General features: G+C 39.2%; 2 protein-coding genes and 1 pseudogene across 2 annotated transcripts; 1 reads left to right on the top strand and 2 right to left on the bottom strand.

Annotated features, from left to right (window-relative positions):
* Nucleotides 1-8,991: 8,991 nt before the first annotated feature.
* LOC117406256 (olfactory receptor 4E2-like) lies at nucleotides 8,992-9,966 on the bottom strand. Its single transcript, XM_034922747.2, has one exon. It carries the CDS (start codon nucleotides 9,964-9,966, stop codon nucleotides 8,992-8,994), a length of 975 nt encoding a protein of 324 aa, XP_034778638.2.
* A 3,705-nt stretch (nucleotides 9,967-13,671) lies between these two features.
* LOC131737849 (olfactory receptor 52K1-like) lies at nucleotides 13,672-14,905 on the bottom strand. The gene has a single exon (XM_059029632.1). The coding sequence runs from the start codon at nucleotides 14,903-14,905 to the stop codon at nucleotides 13,916-13,918; it is 990 nt and encodes a 329-aa protein (XP_058885615.1). The 3' UTR covers nucleotides 13,672-13,915.
* Nucleotides 14,906-17,210: 2,305 nt separating this feature from the next.
* Nucleotides 17,211-19,888, top strand: LOC117972743 (uncharacterized protein K02A2.6-like; annotated as a pseudogene).
* Nucleotides 19,889-26,470: the final 6,582 nt, after the last annotated feature.

Here is a 26,470-nt window from a genome sequence, read left to right as displayed (position 1 = left end):
CAGGCCCCCGTCCCTTGTTTCTGCCCAGGTGCACCCCTCTGTCTCCCGAATCCCTTGGCCACACTGGCAAGGGGTCACCGAAGGTGCAAAGTTATTGAGGCATTGAGGCAGTCTCTTGCCACCCGGAAGTGATCACAGGCAGGCTGCCTAGCACCCCTTTTGTGCACTGTGCATGCAGCAGAGCACCCCTTCTCTGCACTGTGCACACAGCTGAGCTTCCCTTTTCTTCACTGTGCATGCTGGAGCTCAGTGCCCTGCAGGGCTGATGTTGCTGTTAGCAAGCCTGATCCATAACAACAGCGCAGCCACAGCACTTTGTCTGCACAAGCCCTTACAGTATTGACTTGCAACCACATTGGCGCCTCTGTGCTGTGTTTTAGTGCTGTCTGAGGAATACAGATCCTATGATACATTCCGAGTTGCTATAATGCTCACTCAGAAACGTGCACCATCCTTGCTTGCAAGAAAAAGAAAGATGTTGATACAGATTTCAACATTCCCACGATCACCTTCTCAACCATTATAAAAAGCTGGGATACAATAATACAGGCTTATGAACAGCAGACATGCAAGTCATCAATGTTTCTGAATGGCTCAATACCCTGATGTTGAGGACGCCTTGCATTTTTGAGCTTTAAAAAGGGCCTGTGATCAGAATGGGGCAGGCAGGTCTCAAGTGCAGTTAATATGCAATGTAGACTTTTTACTTTTTAAAAGTATTTTAAAATTATAATATATGTCATTAATCTATAATTAAAAATTGATTTCATTATTACTGCAGCTTCAATAAAAACTGACAACATGGACTTGCCTTTAGATTCCTTATAATACGAATTACTGATAAGACACATTTTTTGCTGGTCCCTTGAAATTCATATTACAAGATTTTCCATACTTAAGGATGTATAGTGGCTCTCTATCTGAAATGTAATTAGACTACATGCTTTTAAGTAATCTTTAATCTTTAAACACTTTACTACTCATAATGCCTACTACCCACAGTAAAGTATGTTTAAGATTTTATACTTTTCTGATAAACTAGTGCAAGTACAGGAAAGTTGAAAAACACTGTAACTCTATTTTGAAGCAACGTAGGTAAATGCACATTTTCCAAAAGAAATGTAAAAATTGAAATTGATTAATTAAAAAACTAAGAACTAAGTTGCAGCGAAGAGCTGTTACATTATTAGTTTTCTTGCTAGTTTTACATTATTAAAATTATTTTATTTCTCTCTAAAAAATGTGTTTGTTTTCAAATTAATGACATCATTTATTTATTTATTTATTTATTTATTTATTTATTGTTAAACTTGTTAGTTGACTGAGATTATATAGTTTTACCTCAAAATATGTGATTGTCATCTATGCTCTGAACATACACATCTGAATTGCCTCTGTTGTACAGAGAGTAATAGTTTGATCATATTGCTGGGATACTGAATAGCACATTTGCAATATAATAGTGACTTTAAGGTTAAGACTAAGTTGAAGGTTTGGAGCTTGGAAGTGGATGTTCCTGGAGCATTTGGTTCTGGACTAATACACAGCTTGCAATCCAAGCTTTGCATCTAATTTAATTCCCACTTGTGATTACCCTGCACATAAACACATAGAAAACAATTGCCATTGTGAAAAGTACAAATTACTTTTTTCTGAATAAAGTTTACCACAAGAACTAATTTAAAAGGAGAAAAATGTGGCAAACTTAACTGGATTTGAACATAAGGCTATTGAGGGAGCTTTTCACTGAGTTATTGCTAAAAACAATTATTTGATAATAAACAGACTCAATTTACATTTGTTATTTTCTTCTTGAAGAAAATAAGAACATTTTATAAAGAAGAGGAGGCAATTTGGCCTATCTGGGGTATATGCTGTCTGTTTGTGAGTAGCTGATTGATCTCAAAACATTGCCTTAGCCATTATAAAGTATATCTATGGTTGCAAAGGTATAATGATGTACTGATTTAGGGCCTAGATGGTTTAGGTCAGGAGTTGCCCATCTCGTGTCTAATCTGGTTACAGCCGAAGGTACAATGGCAGCTTGACCTTTGCTTGGGTCAGAACAGTTTTCTTTTTTTCCTGCTAGTAACTAAACAGCTTTTTTGATAGGAAGCCCTTCCTCTGTTAAAAAGAGAGCATTAACAATACACACTCCACTCTCCTGTCTCTACCTGATCAAACTGGGACTCATTAACATGCAGAACAGAATGGGAAAAGAGTTGCACACAAGACTTGGGATTACCAGTAGCAACAGAAGCAAACATTAAACAAACACTCTTGTTATCCTAATGAGTTCTAATTAGACACAAATTAGAAAACATTATCAAAGTTAGTTGAAAGATCTAATCATGTGACTTTTCTGTTGTGGTAATACAGTAAGACCCAGGTCAATTGGACAGTGTTCTGGCAATTTACTAATAAACTGACTACCAGCCTTTCAAAGAGAAGCACTGTGTCTCATATAACTGCTAATGATACACTCTGCTAAGTGAAGGCTGCTGCAAGTACCACCCTGTTCTGAAATAGAGAAATTGTTGATTTGACAATGTTCTCAGATCTTATAATGATTCATTATTGAGTTGAAAGTGTAATGCAAAATCCCAAACTAAAAGGGTACTAAAAGATAGCGAGGATGGGCTTTGTATCAGTCATTAATGTAGAATGACACAATGACTAAAACACCTTTAGGTGGTTGAGAGATCTTGTATTACCTTGTATTGTACTGCCTGGATACTGACTGCAGTAGCACTTTGAAAATATGGCCCTATGAACTGAATTTGTTTAAGGGACCCACAGCAGTCCAGGCACAAAATAATTTACAGTACTAAGCAACACAAAACCTGTAGAATGGACAGACATTTATCTCATTTACAGTATCCTACTAGAATTTACAAAATAATAATAAGATTTTAGAGGATGGGATTTTTATCAGTCATCAGATTACTGACTGCAGTAGCACTTTGAAAATATGGCCATACCAACTGTATTTGTTTAAAGTGACCCAAACAGTCCAGGCACAAGATAATGTACAGTACACACAAACATGAATGGACAGATTCAACTCACTTACTGTATCCTGCTAGAATTTACAAAATATCAGGCTCTATCTCTCTCTCACTCCCTCTCTCTCTCTCCCTCTCTCTCTCTCTCTCTCTCTGAAGGGAACAGAGAGTCTCAGGAGCTTTAGATTTGCAGGTATGAGCTGGTGTGCAATGGGCGTGGGTTACTGTGTATCATGCTGTTGTTTATGGGACATACACTTTAACATGCTGAGCAGCAGAAACTACATTTATAATTTCATATGGAGCAGACAGTCTGTTAAATGCACCCACAGTGTTTTAAAAACCCTCATTTGCGTTGTTTTGATGTGCTGCTCCCTAATTTCCCGATTGATTGTTCCTGGTTGGGAGAGTTCTTATGATAAGGAGCCATCATCATTTTGATTTAATTCAGGCTCAGGTCATTGTTCCAACCTTCGGCTGAATTAAATCACATTTTATAGGGCATGAATATACTTGTTCCAGAGTACTTAACTATTTATATTAATCATAAGAATTCAAACTGTAGAGGTAGGGGAGGTATAAAACACCCTGTGCTTTTTCACCATTATTATTATTATTTATTTCTTAGCAGACACCCTTATCCAGGGCGACTTACAATTGTTACAAGATATCACATTATTTTTACATACAATTACATTATTTTTTACACATTATTTTTACTTACAATTACCCATTTATACAGGTGGGTTTTTACTGGAGCAATCTAGGTAAAGTACCTTGCTCAAGGGTACAGCAGTAGTGTCCCCACTAGGGATTGAACCCACGACCCTCCGGTCAAGAGTCCAGAGCCCTAACCACTACTCCACACTGTAAGTGTATCCATTCAAACAAATGTAAAACAGAAATGTTTTGAAAATATTCCTCACTGTGTTAAGATAAAGGTATCCATGGTGCCATCTACTGTTAGAGTGAAGGAAGTGCAATTGAGAAAGTTTTTGTTGGGGTTGAATTCAATGATTCATTTGTTTGTTCTGCAACACATTTCATATTGGCAAGAAATTATTGACAGATTGCCTTTATTTCATTTTTTATATTTTATGTTATAGTTGTTGGTATTTTTATGATGATGCAAACTTCTTGGCCAGATTCTTCCATTCTCCTTTTTGCCCATTGTGCATTCATGTGCACTGAGCATCTCCCCTCCAGCTAAAATATAGTGATATGTATAGTGGTATTTTATTATTATTATTTTATATTACACAAACAATGTTGTTTATTTCACTGTTTCTATAGAATGAAAAATTTCGAATTTCACCAAAACTGTTCATTTCAAAGATTCATAGGAAAATCTCCATGCAAGTTGGCATTAATTGTAATCAATTGAATGATTCCTCTTTGTATAAAAACAGTACCAAAATAAAAGTGAAATCTGACCATTAGATGTGTTAGATTTTAATAATAATAGTTAAGAAAGATTTTTTGCAACAATTATATATGAGTGGTACAGCAAGAGAACCAGTCCACACTGAAGGTTTCCATCTGCCACTGCTGGGATTGGTCACAAACAATTCCTATTGTTTGCCTCGTCAGCAGACGGATAGCAACGTGTTTTGGACTCTGACAGACTGGGCCAATTGCAACATTGTGCTCAAAGAGTAAGTAGCGGGGTTCCGAAAAATACAGCTTTAAACACCCCCCACGTGGTGCTACAACTGTTTAAATAACGTACCGGTACCTGTAATGTTCTTTTCATTGTTAACATCCTGACAACTATTTACACTTATAACTTTAAAGTCTGTTTCAAAGTTATTTTCAAAATGTCCGCTCTTGTGCACTGGGGTTTGAGATCTGTCCTCTAAGAGCATAACAACAAGTGCTCTGGCTTTTCTGTTCTGTGCTACATCATGGATCGTTAATGCTGTGTTAACTGTTTGACAATGTGGGCAATAAGCTTTTAAACTATCAGTGCACTAGAGCTGATCTGGGTGGCTGCATGGTGAGTCTGCAGTGTGCAAAAAAGCAGGCGGCTAACGGCACACACTTCGGAGGACAGCGTGTGTTCATCTTCATCCCTCCCGAGTCAGCGCAGGGGTGGTAGCGGTGAGCTGAGCGAAACAAAATAACTGGACACTACTAAATTGGGGAGAAAAAAAAAAAACTAATTAGCGAAAAAATAACTAAAAATAGATAGAACCTTGAGCTCAGTCTGTCAATTTACATCCTCTCTGTTGTTTCCTACCATTACCAGTGTAGTGTTATAAAGTGGTACCCATGTAATGTAAGAAAGTGGTACGCTGTCACATTGAAAGTGGTACGCTGTGAGATTTTGGTACAGTTGCAATCAATTGCGATGTGATGTGTTTTCCTATTGTCAAACAGAGGTACATTTACCATTAAGATTATACATTATTTTTTTGCAAACTTAAACTGCAAACAGACAATTAATTTCACTAAAAAGAAAAAACAATTCACTACGAACAAGACAAAATGAGAAGTCTACCGCAAAGTTGCAGAAGGAAAAAAATGTACAAGACCCAATATATTGCATATGATAAATATTTGCATAGTATTTTCTTAATAGGGAAAATTATGATAAATTCAATTAAAAAAGATATGAAAGACCGAAAAAAGCATAACGTACCAGATCCGTGCTTTCTTAGCGGAAGTTGTTTAGGAATGTACGAGCAAGCGCAGTGCCCTGCGTACCACTTTTTACCACGTACCTGAAAATAACACTACACCGGTACTAATGAAAGGGTTACAGGCTGTTTGGATAAGTCAGACGCAGGCAGATAGGTAACTGGCAAGGAAATCGGAGTCCAAATCAAAACAACAATAGAAATTAGAAATGATTTCAGACAGTTTAAAATGATTTCAGACAGTTTAAAACATGTACAGGTGGCAGTATTGTTTAAACTATCGACACACAGCTCTGCCTTCAATTTCAGCAGCACACCACTGGCTTAGAATGCCACTCAAGTGAGATAACAAAAATATATCCCATGCTAGATATATACACACTAGGGCAATGTGTCAATTGTACATATATATTCATTACAAAAAACTTTTTTAAATAGTTATAGTTTATGCTTGAAGCCACAAGACAAAAAAAGACAATTAAATTACCTTCAATGGTGCAGCTTGAAGTCATAAAAGTCAGTAAAAGCCATATACCACCCATATAACTCAGCCGCATCCAGGTTAGGCTTTAGCATAGATGGTGATGGGCAGGCTAGCATTCACTGATCAGGTCAGCAGTGAGAATGGCGTTTCTTTTCCTCAGAAAGGCAGCATGTCATACTGGCATTTTAACCAAGATAGTAATGGATGGATAACGTAGTTTAACATAAACAAAGTAATACATTATATATATATATATATATATATATATATATATATATATATATTACAGTGCCTATAGAAAGTCTACACCCCCTTGAACTTTTTTCACATTTTGTTGTGCCAGTGCCTCAGAGTTTCATGCATTTAAATGATGATTTTTTTCCACTTATCTACACACCATACTCCACACTGTTAAGGGCAAAAAAGTTTTTATTGAGAAAAAAATTATATATTAAAAATACAAAACTGAAAGATCATAATTGGATAAGTCTCCACCCACCTGAGTTAATACTTGGTGGAAGCACCTTTGGCAGCAATTACAGCTGTGAGCCTGTTGGGATAGGTCTCTACCAATTTTATATTTTTTATACCCACCCACTGATCTGTGCCTTTCAATAACTTTGTCCCGGAGTTCTTTTGAAAGCGCCTTGGTGCTCATGGTTGAGTCTTTGCTTTGAAATGAACCTACAGGAACTGCTGAATTTATCCTGAAATGATGTGAATCACTACAATTTAACACAGGTGGAGGCCACTTAACTTGGTGTGTGGTTTTGAAGGCGATCGGTTACACCTGAGCTAATTTAGGATTGCCATTACAAGGGGGGTGGACACTTATCCAACCAAGCTATTTCAATTTTTATTTTTAATTAATTTTCAACAAATTTCTAGAATATTTTTTTCACTTGGAAGTTGTGGGATAGGATGTGTAGATAAATGAAATAAAAAACAAAACTATTTTCATGCATTTTAATTCCAGGCTGTATGGCAACAAAAGGTGAACATTTTGAAAGGGAGTGTAGACTTTCTATAGGCACTGTATACACAGCACATACATACAGCACTCAGCTGAACTGAAATAATTACCTATGATGCTTTCTTAAGAGACTGTACTGTACTTACTTTACTGTGCTGTATTGTGAATATGTATTTAACTGCACCATGTTTCTCAAATGCATTTTAAATGTTACCTTTCGTTACACTTCGGCATATAAGAATAGCCTCACCTTAATGCAATTAAAATGACACCTAACTGCACCATACAGGTAAATAGAAAATGTACCAGTCTTTTTTCAGGTGTAAACATGTTTTTCGAAAACAAGGCCTGCAGTAATACTTCAAATTGAATGTGTGTCATTTTAACAGTGCCTTTATGTCATCTAACATGTACTATCCCGTTCTCATTGTACTTGTAAAGTCATGTATCGGATAACTGATTTGTGTTTGTGTTTTGGGAGCACCTGCTAAATGCCTTGGTCAACGTAACTTCCAGGAACATCACAAAACAGTTCTGATGGTCTTAATTGTATTGATGCTCCTGGCAATTCTGACGGCACATAGTAGCTGTGCTCTATGGGTCTAACATGCCTCCGAACTAGTTTGAAATACAAGCTTTCCTGTAAAAGTACTATTGCCACCAGAGGTATCATTTTTGTCACAGTTCATGATATTTTGCTTTTGGTTAAAAATGATCCTCTTATGTTAGCAGACATTTCCTTTCCAGTGCGCAAGAGAGTATAGAAGACAAAAGAGTGGCAGAAAGCTCCATTTTTCCTCGGTGTATATGTTTGAAACTTTTATTTGGCCTATTGGGTTTAGTTTTAGGTAGATGTGTTTATGAATAACAGTGTATATCATGGTCGAATAGCAAATGGTACAGAAAGACAGACAGCAGCACTTACGATCAAATGAAAATACAATTCATTGTTCATGGGAAGAAAAAATATGTTTAATTTGTCACTGTATCCTGCCAGTATGCAAATATGTGCACAAATCATTGTCTAAAATCTGTCTAATATAGGCTACTGTACAAAATTTAGCAGCATGACATCTTGAAAAAGTTGATTGAACCTCACACAGTACACCATGCCATACACAAAGTATCTGTAAACTAATAAATAAATAAATAAATAAATAAATAAATAGATAAAAATACTGGACAATTCCGCCTGTCACACAATACAACTCATTCATTACAAAACTGGATTGGAAAACCCTGCAATTTATTTGTAGTTGCTAAAATACAAGCTCTTGAACTAACTAGACCACAAGAGTACAATCCCGTTTTACACAAATTAACTAATGTATTTTTTATTTTTTCATGAAAGTAGCATATAATTTACCTTTCAATGACTTGAGCTGCCTCTCTCAGTAGATAGGAATGAAAATACAGTAAACCAGTCAAAAGTGTCTATTTTAACCTGAAAAAGAGCATGCTGTGTAAATGTATCAGACCCTGTCCAGTCTAGGCCCCATTATAAACATACCAGTACTTATCACATCAAAATGCAATGCCTCAACCTCTTAAAGAAAGCAATAGAGATGTATATGATTGTTCTTTGTTACAATACACATCACTTACTTGTGCATCTAAAATGTTAAACATATACCTTGTTGCATACACTAAAGAAAATACTGGTATTAAATATTGCAGAGGCTCAGCCAAAAGAATAGGCAACTTCCAGCAATTACAATCTCCATTTGTCCATTTTAAAGAGCACCTTTCTAAGGGGACAGTAAAATGTTAAAATGTAATTTGAAGTTATTTAGTCTTTCATTTTCCATACCTTCATTACAAGCATTTTAACATTAACATATTCCTATTTTATTAAGAAATAGCTTTGAAATTGATTTGCTCTGCAAACGATCAGTTCATGGGGTTAACCATTCTCTTTCTGAAGTTTTTAATCTGCTCCCAAATTTCTTCAGTTTTTAAGGTGTATATAATTGGATTTAGCAAAGGTGGAAGAGTAGCAGACAAGGAAGTGTTAAGAATTCTGACATCTGTGTCTATACGGAACTTTACCAATACTATAATATAGGTCACTAACAGAGGTATGTAAAATATTGCTACTAAGGTTAAATGGGTAGAGCATGTTTTAAATGCTTTCCGCCTTCCTTCTGCAGATGCTATTTTTAAAAGCGATATGATAATGGATACATATGATATTATAATGAAAGCCAATGGCATACAAATAATACCTACAACATAAAAGTAAACATTTGTCCAATTTGGAGAATTATCATTACAAGCCAAGACAAACACTGGCCCATGGTCACAGAAATAGCTTTCAATGGCTGTGGATTTACAAAATGACAAGCGTTTTAGTAAAAATATTGTGACAACCATACATACAAAAGGGATTATCCAAGTCACTGCTATGATTAAAATCATTCTAGTATTTGTGTTGATTGTATTACTTCGCAGTGGGAAACATATAGAAATTAATCTGTCGTATGCTAATACAGCAAGAGCAAATGATTCCATTGCACAAAAATAATGGACAAAAAACAGCTGAGTAAAACAAACGTCATAGAAAACAAATCTTGAGTTAAACAGAAAAACATCGATAGTTTTTGGAATGATTGCTGTACTGTGACTTACATCTACCACTGATAAGCTAAAGATCGCAAGATACTTTGGGGTATGCAGGCTCTCCACAAACCAAATAATTGCCATTAGTAGAAAATTTGCTAAAAGGGTTGCAAGATAAACAAAAGACAGGAATATAAAATAATAATGGGTGTTCTGTAGTGAATGAAAACCGTTGATGTAAAGCCCCAGTGGTTTGACAATTGTAGAATTCAGTTCTGCTGGTGTTGCTGACAGCTGAGAATTCATTGTGATTTTTCTGATGACACCTGTAAAACCAAAAATTCAAATGACCAATAAACAATCAGCAAATCTAAACACGATAACAGGAACAATAATCACAAATATAAAGTAAACAAATATACGTCAAGTAAAGCTCTGAAATTATATCACCAAGGTAAGACCAAAGAGTGATTGGATTGAACCAGGAGCACAAAATTATCTTTTTGGCTGCTCTAATGTTTTATTTACCTGTAAGATGCAGACACTGCTATCCAAAGCAGACAAGAGAATGAAAAACATGTATTACTACTACTACTGCTACTACTAATAATAATAATAATAATAATAATAATAATAATAATAATAATAATAATAATAATAATTTGTTTTGCACTGAGGTATGTAAAATATTCACAATGCTTGTGAAAAATAATATCTCCCCTATCAAGGAATATAATAGAAAGAACTCAAATGAAGTAAATTCATAACATACCAGGTATGCTGGTATGCTGGTACTCCATGGAGTGACGTCCTTGGTCCCGACTTCCGAGGGAATAAGTAGTCGCTCCGCGGAGCTCACTTCCTCTTTTGCATCGAACCCGCGAATGCGAGTGATGCGACCTCGCAAGGTTTGGTGGTCGTCTTCTCTTTCAGGGAACCAGGGTTACGGTAAGTAACCTAACGTTGCCTTTCAATTCGAAGATGACCACAAACCAACACTTTTGGAAAAGTATACCGGAGCTGTCGCGAGGGAGTGTGAGCGGACAGCATACGAGGGATGCCTCACTACCGCCAACTAGTGTTGGTGGTGTGCACGTACAACCTCAAGGATCCTTGTGCCTAATGAAGGCTTAGAGAGATCTACCACATTAAGTTGGTAGAACCTGGTGAATGTATGTGAAGTAGCCCAGCTAGCCGCAGTACAAATGTCAGTCAATGAGGCACCTCGAAAGTGCGCGGCCACCCAGATGTGGGTAGGCCGGCATTATTGTACGCAGTCGATACTGTGTCCACAATCCAGTGGGCCAGTCTCTGCTTCGAGAGGGCTTGACCAAGGGTCCTTTCACCGTAGCAAACGAAGAGCTGGTCAGACTGATGCAGCGCTTTCGTCCTATCCACATAACCTCTGCCTACCCAGACCACACCCCAGCCCAGGTTGGATGCGTCTGTCGTCACCACTTGATGGTTGTGTATTACTCCATCCTTTTTGACACACACAGCAATTGAGCTATGGAGAACAGCAGTCACTGCGCCAGGCGGATGAGCTGTAAAATTGTATTATTATTGTTACTACCAAGTGCCCCGAGTAGGCGGGCTGAAACAAGCCAGCGGATTCAACTCAACAGCGGGGCGCAGCAGAGCAACATGCACCAGGGGAGACACACAGGCTGAAGCTGTGGCAGGAAGGGTCCAACAGCACAGCTGGGGGAGTGGGGCCCAGCTCCCCCAGAAGCAGCTGACATCTTGCCTACCTCCTGCATCGGTCTGCCAAGTCCAGCTGTAGTCGCAGGGAGCACAGCGATGGGGGACTTCTGCTACATCCCTGTCCTCATTGTAATGGTCCTCTGCACCCGCTGGTGGACACCGGGTATGGCGTAACACTGGTATGGCACGATGTCTACCAGAGAACCACTGGAAGTCAGCAGCACTGTCTTGAACTTACTACCGTGCAGCTGTGCACAATGATTGGGGGCCTGCCCCAAAGAGGGGGAAACGGGACTTGGAGACCCAGGTCTGGGCATCATCGGGAGCTACGAAGTATGGTTTGCAGACACCCAGAACCCCTGCATCTTGGGCTTGGACTTCTCTGGCAGATTGGCAGCATTGTGGAGTAGTGGTTAGGGCTCTGGACTCTTGACCAGAGGGTTGTGGGTTCAGTCCCAGGTGGGGGACACTGCTGCTGTACCCTTAAGCAATGTACTTTACCTAGATTGCTCCAGTAAAAACCCAACTGTATAAATGGGTTATTGTATTTAAAAATAATGTGATATCTTGTAACATTTGTAAGCCGCCCTGGATAAGGGCATCTGCTAAGAAATAAATAATAATTGTTATACGCATGGCAGCCTCTTAAGAATAATTTTATACAGGCTAAATCAGTTACAGGCCACTGTACACGCTTGGTACCATCAGTCTTACAATTAATCTGGGAACACAATTATACAGCATGACGTACAAATCGTTTCTGATGTTAGCCATGCTATTTTACTTGGTTGGGATTTCCTTTGCCAGCATCATGCTGTTATAGACACAGCAAACAGACTTTGTCAGCTATACAACCAGGACTTGCAGCTATTGATTTCTAAAAATGTGATCTCACAGCACAGGAAATGTCTCAGTTAAAAACACAACTGTTGACATATACCAATATCTTTAGTAAAAATCCAACCAATTTTGGCAGGATGGACATTTTAAAGCACAAAATATCAACTGGCAATGCTGCATCAATCAGGAAATGAGCATATCATGCATCGCCCAAAATGGAAGCTGATGGGTGATGCATGATATGCTCTTTTCGTTAAAGGAATTGTAGAAGACAGCCACAGCCTATGGGCGGTGACGGTTTTTATAGTGAAGAAAAAGAAAAAAATAATTAATAACAGCATGTTTGGTACATAACAGCAAGAATTTATGAAAGAATTATATGTGACACACATCGCACTTTCAGCAATCGTACACATGGATCCTACACATGGCCCAGTGTTGATAGAGCGCATACTTTCTGTTTGAATGCGTGTGCACACACGCATGATAAATATAGGCCCAGGTCAGGTCCATCCCAGTTATTGTTGTTGCTTTTACATTGTGGAATCATAAAAAGTCTCAAGAACTGAATAAGATGAATAACAACTGTTAGTAGATCTTGGGTGGTTGTTTTTTATTTTTTGTTGGGTGGGGGGGAGGAGGGGGGCTGATACTATTTATTTTTAAAATAAAAATATGTACAGACTTCTAAGCTTTAAAAAAGGGACTTTGTTATTATTTATTTCTTAGCAGATGCCCTTATCCAGGGCAACAAGATATCACATTATACATTATTTCACATACAATTACCCATTTATACAGTTGGGTTTTCACTGGAGCAATCTAGGTAAAGTACCTTGTTCAAGAGTAGCAGTGTCCCCCACCTGGGATTGAACCCACAACCTTCTGGTCAAGAGTCTAGAGCCCTAACCACTACTCCACACTGCTGCCTAATGCAGGTCTTCTAGCACTTGAATGAATGTGTTTTATACCACATTAAATTATACACTACTACAGCAGCAGAGAAGCTGTGGCATTGTCATTTTGTTACATGTTTTTTTTTTTTTTATTTAAATCTTGCTCTATGTACAATAAGCTTTATATGCATAATTAAACCATCAGTTAAGCCAATTATTTTTAAGCAATACCCAGGCCAGATTTAAAATGTAATATTTATGTATTTATTAACTGACTTACTTATGTTTGTTTGTTTGTGTATTACATTCAATTACATGCACCCACACACACACCCATACATCATTTCTATAGCCCATCACTTCATGAGTTATTTATTTATTTATTTATTTTCAAAGTAGCTGAAATGGCTGAGGTTCTCACAAATCACATTTTCAATAATTAAAGCCTTATTTAAAAAAAAAACATGTTTGGTGTAGTGTTGCAGGAAAACATGAGCACCAAAAAATATGATATTAAATTATTTACTTTGTTTTTGACACCCAAACACTTTATTACACAGTGCTTATAATGCTGTACAAACACAATTGTCAGTTAATTGGTTAATTGCAACTTTGATTACTGTTTAACTGTATATGTGCTTTAATTTCCTTTGCATCTTTTAAAGATAATCCACAATTACAAAAAAAATAATAACATCCTAAATTAATGGTCTTATAAAGACTTCTGATGGAAACTGTTGTCTACGCATTTCTTTGAAGTTCTTCTATTGATAATTCAGTACAGCATATCTGGATTTGGTAAAATGTTTTATGTTTTAACTTGAAACCCTTTTTATTGATTCAGGTGAAGTTTTGTGCCTCCCAGCAAGCTTCATAATTTTTTCACTTAATTCTTCAGTCTTTAGGCTGTAGATAACAGGGTTTAACATAGGGGGCAATGTCACAGATACAGTAAGAATAGCAGTAAAGAGATCAGGTGACCTTACCAAACGCAGATTTCCCAGTATGTATGCAAGTAATATTGGAAGGTAATAGATAAACACCAAAAGCAGGTGGGTGAAACACGTGTTAAATGCTTTTTTCCTCTGCTTTGCTGAGGCTATCTTTTGCACAGCAATTACTATTATTATGTAGGTGATGAAGATGAAGGACAGTGGACCAAACAACACAAATAATGTTTTGGCAGTGGCCAGTTTTCTATTAAAAGTAATATCTGCACATGCTAGTATATATACAGGCCCGTGTTCACAGCAACAGCTTCTAACAATTCTTGATGCACAGTAGGGCAGACTGGCAGCTAGTGCCACAGCGTACATTTCCATGCAGAAAACAGCTGCCCATATTACTGCCAGGATTACAGAAATCCTCATGTTTGTGTTTATGGTTGAGTAGCGCAGTGGGAAATATATAGCAATGAGCCGGTCGTACGCCAGAACAGCAAGTGAAAAGGATTCCAAGTCACCAAAATAATGCATAAAGAACATCTGAGTAAAACAAGCCTGGAATGAAATAAAATTCCAGTTAAACACAAAGACCGGCACCATTTGAGGAATTATAACACTGTTCATAATGATGTCCACCACAGCTAAATTGCAAACAGAGATATATTTTGGATTGTGAAGACTTGGGTTTAAGAACACAACTAATAACACTGTCAGGTTACCCAATAGTGTACATATGTAAATTAAAGATAAGACCAAGATTAGGTAGTTCTTATTGTCCAATGTATCAAAAGCTATGATATAAAATCCAGTAGTTGAAGAACCAGTGCCATTGTAGAATGCTGGAGTAAAGTTTGTACTCATTATCAGGTTCTTCAGTCTATGAAATAAGGAGAAAAAAAGTTAAATAAAAATATCACCAATGAAATACACATGCATACATACATACATACAATTACATAATAAATTTGTATTTGGTTAATGCAACTTGAACACACCGTTTGAAAATGTAAGTTATCTCAAAGTATAACCTACCAGTGTTAGAGATAACTTCCACAACCACTCCTGGTTGTATCTGAATCAAAGGGTAAGTTCACCAAAGTATCTGGACTATTTATTACAACAAAAACTATATAGCAAAACCTGTAAGGTCTATAGGGAGTAATTAAGTTGTGTGAATAACCTCAATACTACATAATTAGCAGAACTGTAACAGTTATTGCTCATTAAGATCAATTCATCTCCTGGGGTAAGAAAATATCAGCAATGTTAACACAGACTCCTGCTCCTGCTGTTTGGAATTCTGATATCTCTGTATAGAGACTCAAACCATAAAAACCAAAGATGACATTAACCCTGACAGGCTTTGGCAATAAAAACACACACATTAAAGTGACTTTGCTTTCTATATTTAAATGCACCAAAATCAAACAGTGTGAACAGTAATGTTGTTGATATTCTTTGTAAAAGAAGAAGCTAGAAATCAACGAAGGATGTGTTTCAGCAACTAACCAATTTTCAATCATTCTTAAAGGTAAACAACACACACTGCACAGCAGTTGTTTTTTTTTTTTAATTATTGAATTAACAATATCGGCATCTGTTTTAATCAGTAAACTTCCCCAAACATCTCAATAATTGCCCCCACACCAGTTTACAGAACATAGGATTCGGTAAAACAATTTAGGAGTGAGCTGCATTAATGCCTATATTAAAGCATTTGGTATAATTACAAAATAATACAGAATTTTAGTGTCTTCCTAAACAGAAAGCTTGTGATTGAAATACTTTGAAATTGTAATTAAATGGGCTATATAGTGTATTATAGAACAACCAGATACTGCCCTTTCTGTTCTGTGCTATGGAGGTCTGCTGTTCTATAATTACTCAATAACAGAAAAAACGGCTGAGAGGTGACACTAATTATTGACACCTGTTCTAAACCACTGCTTACTGATTAAATGCTTCCCATGGACGATCGAGCCTGTAGAGTATTGGAGTGTTACGGCTTTAAGCAACGTATGCTAGACAGGTCAAAGGGCAGAAGGCGGGAGTGGAGATGAAAAAGGTTTTGTCTGGAGAACGGGGTCTGGTGCATGGCTGGTGTAATAAAAAAACAAGAGTTCACTTATTAAACACGTCTGGCTTGAACACTTTACATTGGCGACGAGGATAAAACTGCTCCGAAGGTTTCCAAGAAAAAAAATAAAAAAACAGAATGGCGGCATACGGCAAAATTGAAGAATATAAGGCAGAACAAGAGGACTGGATTCAGTATACGGAGAGACTGTCCCAGTATTTCATCGCAAATGAAATTAAAGAAACTGAAAAGCAACGTGCAATCTTGCTTAGTGTATGCGGGGCTAAAACGTATAGCCTTTTGAGAAGTTTAGTGGCTCCACTTAAACCTAGTGAAAAAACATTTGCCGAGCTCGTGGCAGCTCTTACAGAGCATTATAATCCGAAACCATCAGCCATAGTAAAAAAATTAAATTTGATAGCTGTTCTCGCAAGCCAGGCATATCAGTAGCTGGGTTCGTAGCGGAACTCCGCGCACTTTCAGAGTATTGCAAGCCATGTTGCCAGAGTCTGTCGTAGTAAAAAGAAAGATACACGGAAACAGCCCAGGAAGGAGGAATCGATGCACGTAGTGGAGGAGGAAAGTGAAGTGTATACAATGTTCAATGTAAGAAGCAAGCAGCAGAGGGAAAAGCCAATCACTGTAGAGGTTATTATAAATGACCAAGTAACCACCATGGAGATTGATACTGGAGCTTCAGTATCAATAATTAGTGAATTAATTTACAACAGAAACTGGCCTTTGGACAATAAACCTGAACTTACCACATCTGATGTGGTTCTACGCACCTATACAGGGGAACAAGTTCCAATACTGGGGTCCATCAGCGTTTTGGTTAAATACCAAGGACAAGAGATATATTTACGACTCACTGTAGTTAAAGGGGAAGGCCCCAGTCTACTGGGTCAGGACTGGTTAAAACAGTTGAAACTAAACTGGACAGAGCTATTTTGGACACAAGCTGCAGGATACCAAACCTTGTTGGAGAAGCATAGCGAACTCTTTCAAAGTGGTTTAGGTACACTCAGGGGAACGACAGGAATAATTCAGGTGGACCCAGCAGCTAGGCCACGTTTTTTCAAACTGAGACCAGTCCCATACGCCATGAAAGACAAAGTGGATCAAGAACTGGACCGATTGATAGCAGAAGGGGTAATTAAACCAGTACAGTTTTCTGAGTGGGCAGCCCCAATAGTACCAATCCTAAAAGCAGACGGCAGTGTACGTATATGTGGGGACTACAAGGTCACAGTTAACCAAGCGGCAAGGATAGATACATACCCCATTCCCAGGATTGAAGATCTTTATGCTACGCTCACCGGAGGACAGAAATTTACAAAAATTGATTTGAGCAACGCTTACCTGCAAATTCTACTGGACAAAGGAGCCAAACCTTATGTGACCATTAACACACATCGGGGACTGTTTTGCTATAACCGCTTGCCTTTTGGAGTGTCAGCAGCACCTGGCATTTTTCAAAGAATAATGGATTCGCTCTTACAGGGCATACAGGGTGTGTGTGTGTACCTTGATGACATTCTCATTACAGGCAGAACTGAACAGGAACATCTTGCAAATTTAGAGGAAGTGTTACACAGGCTCTCACAGTCAGGAATGCGTATAAAAAAGACAAGTGTGTTTTCCAGGCTCCTGAAGTCATCTATTTGGGACATAAGATAGACGCAGCCGGTCTACATCCCGTGGAAGAGAAAGTGAGAGCCATATCAGAAGCTCCAGCCCCAAAATCTGTTACTGAGCTAAAATCCTTTCTCGGCCTGCTCAACTATTATGGACGTTTCTTGCCAAATCTGTCCACAGTTTTTGCACCATTGCATAAACTTTTGCAGAAACAGGTCCGGTGGCATTGGGGTTTGGAGCAGACAAAGGCATTTACGCAGGCAAAGGCTCTGCTGCAGTCTTCAGACGTATTGGTGCACTATGATTGTAAGAAAGCCCTGGTGTTATCATGTGATGCTTTGCCTTATGGATTGGGAGCTGTGCTTGCACATAGGATGTCGGATGGTTCAGAGTGGCCCATCAGCTATGCATCACGCTCTTTGGCACCTGCCGAGAAAAAGTATTCTCAACTGGAGAAGGAAGGGCTGGCTGTTATTTTTGGCGTAAAAAGGTTCCATTGCTATCTGCTGGGCAGACATTTTACAATAAATTCAGATCACAAGCCTCTCCAGAGCTTGTTCAATGAAAATAAACCAATACCCCCAATGGCCTCGGCTAGAATTCAGCACTGGGCTCTGACGTTGGCTGCATATGACTACAGTTTCCGATATAAACCGGGGAAGGACCTTGGCAACACAGATGCACTGAGCAGACTTCCTTTACCAGAAGGCCCACAAAAAGTGCCAATGCCAACCGAAACAGTTCTTTTATTGGAATGGCTCTCAACGTCCCCGTTAGATGCGAGACAGGTCAGCAAGGCTACCGAAAGAGACCCAGTGTTATCAAGGATACGCAGAATGGTTACAAATGGTTGGGTGGGGTTGCCAAATAGGGAAACCAAGCCTTATTTTAGCAGGAAACAAGAAATAAGCATCATGGAAGGTTGTCTCCTGTGGGGAGCACGTGTCATCATTCCACCTACAATGAGACCGCAAGTCCTAAAATTACTGCATGAGGCACACCCAGGGATAGTGTGCATGAAGTGTTTGGCACGGAGCTATGTGTGGTGGCCGAAAATGGACCAGGAATTAGAAAAGAAGGTCCAGGAATGTACCAGATGCCAAGCAAATCGGCACGCCCCTCCAGAGGCACCGCTACATCCCTGGAAATGGCCACAAAAACCATGGGATAGAATTCATGTGGATTATGCTGGTCCTGTTAATGGAAAAATGCTCCTGGTGATAGTGGATGCACATTCCAAGTGGATTGAGGTCCACCCGATGACCTCGTCCACAGCTGAGGCTACTATTGACAGACTCAGAGTCACTTTTGCTGCTTTAGGACTGCCAGAATCAGTTGTTTCCGACAATGGACCACAGTTTGTGGGAGAACTATTCAGGCAGTTTATGGACCAAAATGGCATTAAGCACATTAAAACATCCCCTTATCACCCCTCCTCTAACGGTTTAGCAGAGAGGGCAGTTCAGACAATCAAGGAAGGATTAAAGAAAATGGAAAAGGGGAATATGGAGTCGAAACTGATCAGGTTTCTTTTCAACTACAGGGTGACGCCCCAAGCCACCACAGGTAAATCACCAGCGGAGCTCCTGATGGGACGGAAACTTCGCACCCACCTGGATTTGCTATACCCAGATGAGAGAGCCAGGGTCGAGCAGAAACAGGCGCAACAGAAAGCAAATCATGATATACACGCCAGACAACGGTTCTTTAAGGTGGGGGACAGTGTGTTTGCTCGCAACTTTGGCACAGGGCCGCATTGGTTGTCAGGCACCATAAGCAAACAGACAGGTCCAGTGTCATACGTTGTACAATTGCAAGATGGTAGAGCCTGCCGGAGACATGTGGACCATGTCCGTAGGGGTTTTCCTAAAGAACCTGAGACAGACATGCCGCAGCCTGACAGTCCCCAACTAGAAGTAGAGGACACTGTGTCTGACCAGCCCAGTGTGGACCAGGGTGACTCAAGGACAAAGACACAGGATCAGTTTGCAAACTATGAAGAAGAACAGGAGATTCTAGAAGACACTTCTGAGAATCAGGACATTACAGTGGGGGACCAAACAGAAGACACAGCCCCTTTGCGTCGCTCTAGTCGTATCCCGAAGCCTCCGGTACTGATGGACTGGTAAAAGCTAAAACCAGATAGTTACAGGCAGTTACGGAAGAGAGGGCAGAATAATCCCTCATAATTGTCTGGAGGAACAGGGTAGTCCACCTCTGTCCTCATAGTGGGGTCAGGGATTGTTTGTGTTCTTGTTCTACATGTTATTATTAATAATAGTATTTTGTTTAAAAAAAAATATATATATAGGGGTTGACAAATACTTAAAGGGGGAGGAATGTAGAGTATTGGAGTGTTACGGCTTTATGCAACGTATGCTAGACAGGTCAAAGGGCAGAAGGGGAGAGTGGAGATGAAAAAGGTTTTGTCTGGAGAACGGGGTCTGGTGCTTGGCTGGTGTAATAAAAAACCAAGAGTTCACTTATTAAACACGTCTGGCTTGAATACTTTACAGAGCCCATCTCTCAAAAAGGTAGCTCTTTCAATGAGCAGCAGTGATTATTTCAGACAAACAAAAGTTAATAAAGCTTTACAAAGTTGTAGTGTACTTGTGAAAATAACAGTCAATAAAGCCTCTGGTCCCAGGATTTATTGACTCAGAAATTATATTATTACCTTGTAATACACCACAGCAATGCCCTTATCCCTTAATTATATTATAATTTATTATCAATCAATCAATCTTTATTTTATATAGTGCCTTTCATAGTGGACCACCATCACAAAGCGCTTTACAAGATGAGAAACAACAAGAAAATCCATAATACTTTAAATACAGAGAAATGCATAATATATTATATACAGTAAAAAAAAAGCATAATACATTAAATACAGTGGCAAGTGCATAATACATGATAGTAACATAATACATGAAATAGTAGCAGCAACACAGCAGCTAATAGCAGATTTAAATAGCAGGCTTAAAGAGCATGGAAAGCAAGAGAGAACAGGTGGGGCTTGAGAGTTGATTTAAAGTGAGCGACGGTGGGAGAGAGTTCCAGAGAGTCGGAGCCATGAAGTTAAACGAGCGTTCTCCAAGTGTGGTGCACTTTTGCTTGGGGGATAACAAGCAGGCCAGAGTCGGAAGACCTCAGCTTGCGGGCAGGGACATAGCAGGTCAGCAGGTTGGAGAGATACTCTGGACCTTTGTGATGAAGGGTATTGTAGGTGAGCAGGAGAGTTTTGAAAATAATCCTGAATTTTACAGGTAGCCAGTGCAGCTGGGCAAGACGGGGGGTGATGTGATCAAGTTTTTTTGCATCTGGTAAGGATCCTGGCAGCGGCATTCTGGACTAGCTGCAGTCGGTTTATGGTGCGTGCCGGGAGACCACCATATAGAGAGTTGCAGTAGTCGAGTCGAGAGGAGACAAATGCATGACAAAGTATCTCCGCATCTGGGAGGGAAAGGTAGGGACGGACTTTGGAGATGTTTCGAAGATGGTAGAAGGAAGACTACGGAGGAGATATGGGCAGCAAAGGAGAGGTTGTTGTCAAGAAGTACACCAAGGCTTCGTACTGTGGGGGAAGGCAGCAACAGACAGTTTCCGAGGTTCAGGGCAGCTATATTGAGATTCTTAAGTTGAGTTTTAGATCCTACCAGAAGGAGTTCAGATTTGCTAGTGTTCAGCTGAAGAAAATTGGCAGACATCCAGGCCTCGATGTCTTGAATGCAAGCCGAGAGCCAGACCATGGCAGAAGGGCTTCCAGGGTCAAGTTTTAAGTAGAGCTGGGTGACGTCAGCATAGGAGTGAAACATGAGGCTGTGTTGGCGGATGAGGTGACCCAAGGGAAGCATGTTGATATTGAAGAGAAGGGGCCCAAGAACAGATCTTTGAGGGACACCGCAAAGTGACTGGGTTTGCAACACCACTGCTTCCATCATAGAAGACAGACTGCATGCCGACACAGTCAAACCTGACTACCCAGAGAGAACAGGCTCTGTGGTCACTGTGAGACAGGAGAGGTCGAGACAGAGATGTACTTTCTCCTACACTGCGATAAATACACCCAAACAAGGGACATATTCTTTAATAAAGAGAACTACTACTCTCCCACATTTCCAACACATGACGGACCCAGAAAAACTGACAGTTGTACTGGGAGAGGGACACTCAGCCCCACTAGCTTCCCAGTATGTAGCCGCCTGTCACAGCCTGAGGGACACACAGTGAGCACTCTGCACAGGGGGAGGCACTGCTGGGGAGGGAGGGGTGTTATTTAGTGTTTCAGTGTTTAATTCAGTGTATTTGTCTTGTTCTATTTACAGAATTTGGGACGTTATCTGAAAACCAAAGCGGCCCAGCATTTGGGACGTTACCTGAAAACCAAATCGGCCCAGAATTTGGGAATTAATGCACAAATATCACGATCCTGGAGCATTATTATTATTATTTATTTCTTAGCAGACGCCCTTATCCAGGGCGACTTACAGTGCCCTTTGCTGATGATGTCTTTCCCTCTGAGTTCCATGCTGACATCACCTTAGACACCATTGCTCGTGAAACATCAGCAAGTTGAGCTGTCTTGGTCACTGAAGCTCCTGCCAAACGCGCCCCAACAATCACCCCTCTTTCAAAGTCACTGAGGTCTCCTCTTGCAGCCATGCTAGCCATAATTATAGGCAACCAGGCCTGTCCAGCATTTTTATACATGACCCTAAGCACGCTGGGATGTTATTTGCTTAATTAACGCATGAGCCCTTGCTTTCAATATACTTGGTGTACCTCATTTACCCAGGTGTTCCCATTTTTTTGTCCACTACCTGTATATATATATACACAGTCAATTCCCATTAAAACAAACTGGGATTAGACACATTTCCTGCTAAATTTAGCAGTAGCTTATTGTAAATTACTTCTTATAGAATTCACTTAACACAAATTTCCTGCTAATGAGAATTATTTTGGAGTCTTCCCAGGGAAGAAAAATGTGAATGAAACTAAACACCCTAGTTCGAACAGCTGAGTGTAAAGCATATTGGGAAATGTATTGTAGTGTACCAGGTATTCGGAGAGAAGACGGAATAGACGAGATGAGACGAGACGATTCAGGTCCAAACGGCAATTATTTTATTCCATAGACACAGTGGACATAACTAAGACAGCTGTACAATAACACCCTCAGCTAGCTTTTCATACACACCCCTAAGGAGCTCGCAGGCTCCCCTTAAATACCTTTTACTCGGCCACAACATTTCAACAATGTAATGCCCCCGACCAATAACAGCCCCCCGTCCCTTGTTTCTGCCCAGAAGCGTCCCTCCGTCCCCCGAATCCCTTGGCCGCACTGGCGAGGGGTCACCGATGGTGCAAAGTTATTGAGGCATTGAGGCAGTCTCTTGCCACCCGGGAGTGATCACAGGCAAGCCGCCTAGCACCCCTTCTCTGCACTGTGCACGCTGGAGCTCGTGCCCTGCAGGGATGATGTTGCTGCTAGCGAGCCTGATCCATAACCACAGCGCAGCCACAGCACTTTGTCTGCAAGAGCCCTTACAGGATTGACTTGCATCGGCATTGGTGCCTCTGTACTGTATTTTAGTGCTGTCTGAGGAATACAGATCCTATGATACATTGCCATAATGCTCCCTCAGAAACGTGCACCATCCTTGCTTACAAGAAAAAGAAAGATGTTGCTACAGATTCCCACGATCACTTTCTCAACCATTCTAAAAAGCTGGGATACAATAATACAGGCTTATGAACAGCAGACATGCAAGTCATCAATGTTTCTGAATGGCTCAATACCCTGATGTTGAGGACGCCTTGCATTTTTGAGCTTTAAAAAGGGCCTGTGATCAGAATGGGACAGGCAGGTCTCAAGAGCAGTTAATTTGCAAAGTTCACTTACAGCCGTATTTTTCATAAAACGCACAGTACTTTAAAATTATAATAAATGTCATTAATCTATAATTAAAAATTGATTTCAGTATTACTGCAGCTTCAATAAAAAATGACAGCAAGCATTTGGCTTTAGATTGCTTATAATATAAATTACTGATAAGACACATTTTTTGCAGGTCCCTTGAAATTCATGTTAACAAGAATTGACTGTAAATTGACTGTATATATACAGTATCACAATAATGTAATGCAAAGGATTAAGTTATTTCTTTCTATTTATGCATTTGTTTTAAATAATTCAGTTGTATTTAACATAACTATGAATTTTCAGAATCTTTGAGCACTGCTTCTCTGTGGCATTTCCATTCTTCATTTTTTGTAAGGATGTATAGTGGCTCTCTATCTGAAATGTAATTAGACTACATGCTTTTATGTAGTCTTTTCCAAAGCGATATTTTAATGAACACTGCAGAAGTTCTGGTGTGGAGCTATCTATAGCTGAGTCGCTGTCACTTTATTCTTCATTTGACCAATACCTATTAAAGAATAAATCATGAATACATTTTATTTGAGTATTTTCAAAAACCCTTTAAGGGTTTTAGTAAGTGGTTAGGATAATGGAGTTGTGCAACATTGTTTGAGGGAGTTTTTAAGTAACAGAATCAACTACTTCACAATGTTTTGTAGAATATTGTATTTATTTTAATTTTCTTTCAGCTTTGTTTGTTTTTTAACAGATTGTTAAACAGATACAGAGATCTCTAATTAAACAGCTACTGCAATCTGATGTGGATGCTGACTAATTAATGCCTTATGAGACCTCTGTAAACTAAACACTTCTCTTCTGCTAAGCAACAGCCTAATTAATCTCAACTGGGTTTATTTCATGTACTGTAACAATTCATAGTTTGCATTTAGAAAACACTTTACTACTCATAAGGCCTACTACCCACAGTAAAGTATTTTTCAGACTTTATACTTTTCTGATAGACTAGTGCAAGTACAGGAAAGCTGAATCATTTTCTTTTTTACCTCTATTTTGAAGAAACATACAAATTGAAAATGATTAACTACAAAATTAAGAACTAAGTTGTAGCCAAGAGCTGTTAAATTATTAAAATATTTTAGTAGTTTCTTGCTAGTTTTACATTGTTTTTGTATTTCTCTAAAAATAAAAAATAAACATTTTTGTTAAACTACTTGTCAATTGACTGAGTTATAGTGTAGTTTTATATATAGTATATAGTTTTATCTCAGAATATGCGATTGACTATTCATCTCTGCTCTGAACATACACATTTCAATTGCATGTGTTGTATAGAGAATAATAGTTTTATCATATTGCGGGGATACTGAATAGTACATTTGCAATATAATAGTGACTTTAAGGTTATATTAAGTTGAAGGTTTGGCGCTTGGAAGCAGATGGTCCTGAAGCATTTGGTTCTGGACGAATGCACAGATTGCGATACAAGCAGGTTTTTGTTTTTTCTTTTGATTTTTGAATTAGTTTCAAGAATCCAGTGAAGTGGTGCTGCTGTGATGCTGGATTCACGACGATCAAGCAAAGCAGCACTCGTCGAGCAAAGCTTTGCATCTAATTTAATGATTCCCACTTGCGATTACCCACATGAAAATAAACAAATAGAAAACAATTGCCACAAGAACTACATTAAACAGAAAGAAAAATGTGGCTAGCTTAGCTGGATTTGCAAATAAGGCTGTTGAGGGAGCTTTTCACAGAGTTATTGCCAAAAACAAATATTTGATGATAAACCTACTAAATTCTGATTTGTTATTTTTTTATTGAAGAAAATAAGAAAATGTTACGAACTAGCGGAGGCCATTCGGCCTAGCTACAGTGTATGCTCATCTGTTTTCTAGTAGCTGATTCATCTCAAAACTTTGCCTAGTTGGGTCATAAAGTATCCCCATGATTCAACATGTCTAGGTAACATGTCAAAAATAACTGTGCATGGAATGTACATATTTTAAACTGCCTTGGCTTCTAGCACAACATACCTGTCAACATTGAGTGTTCAAAATAAGAGAGCTTTTGTAAACTGAAGTCTTAGTGGCCTGGATTTAAGTGACTACGTACAAAAAACCAAGACATACAACTATTCCACTTTATTATTTTGGGAGATTGGTAGACTGTGATATGCTGCTCCTTCTAATTGCTTTTAAAAAGGAACAATGTCAAACATAAAAACAACCATGAGATGCTTCACAATCCGATTCTCTCTTGGCCCCTGTGGTTCTTGTTGTACTGTAGTTGTAGGTGGCTCATTTGGCATCAGCCAATACTTTGTAAACAGGTCTACTGTTGTTGATTTTGCACAACAGTAAAGCATACACAGATGCCATTGTTACTTCCATCACACAACAAACCTAAAGGCTGAGTTTGGTACTCCACATTGACCTTGTCATCAAAATTCATTAAGTCCATCATAATTAAATAAATAAAAAGCCAAATTACACAACAACGTGGTATTGCAACATTATTCATTACACTACACATATATTGTAATGACCCTGGGTCTGTTGTACCCATATTCTGGAAGTTTCTGTGACCCAGAGTCAAAGGTTCTACCACAGCAGGTGTTCAGGGACATCAGAGACGGGAGAATTGCCACCAATCAGGAGCTCGGCTTGCAGAGCGAGCGGGACCCGGCTGTGACAACAATGTTCCAGGGATCAAGAGCGGGAAACCAGGGGCCACGAGCGGGAAGCTGTGCATGCTCGGGATTGGTGGACAGGGGGAATAAGTAGCAGAGTGAGAGCAGTGAGTGGCAAGCGGCTGCAGAGAC

Source organism: Acipenser ruthenus, chromosome 8 (assembly GCF_902713425.1).
Source record: "Acipenser ruthenus chromosome 8, fAciRut3.2 maternal haplotype, whole genome shotgun sequence".
Classification (NCBI taxonomy): domain Eukaryota; kingdom Metazoa; phylum Chordata; class Actinopteri; order Acipenseriformes; family Acipenseridae; genus Acipenser; species Acipenser ruthenus.
The sequence above is the reverse complement of the archived record's forward strand: the minus strand, read 5'-3'. Positions and strand labels throughout refer to the sequence as shown.

Bases quoted from the DNA above. Each gene is read 5' to 3' on its own strand.
- LOC117406256 (XM_034922747.2), bottom strand. From the start codon at position 9,966: ATGAATTCTCAGCTGTCAGCAACACCAGCAGAACTGAATTCTACAATT.
- LOC131737849 (XM_059029632.1), bottom strand. From the start codon at position 14,905: ATGAGTACAAACTTTACTCCAGCATTCTACAATGGCACTGGTTCTTCA.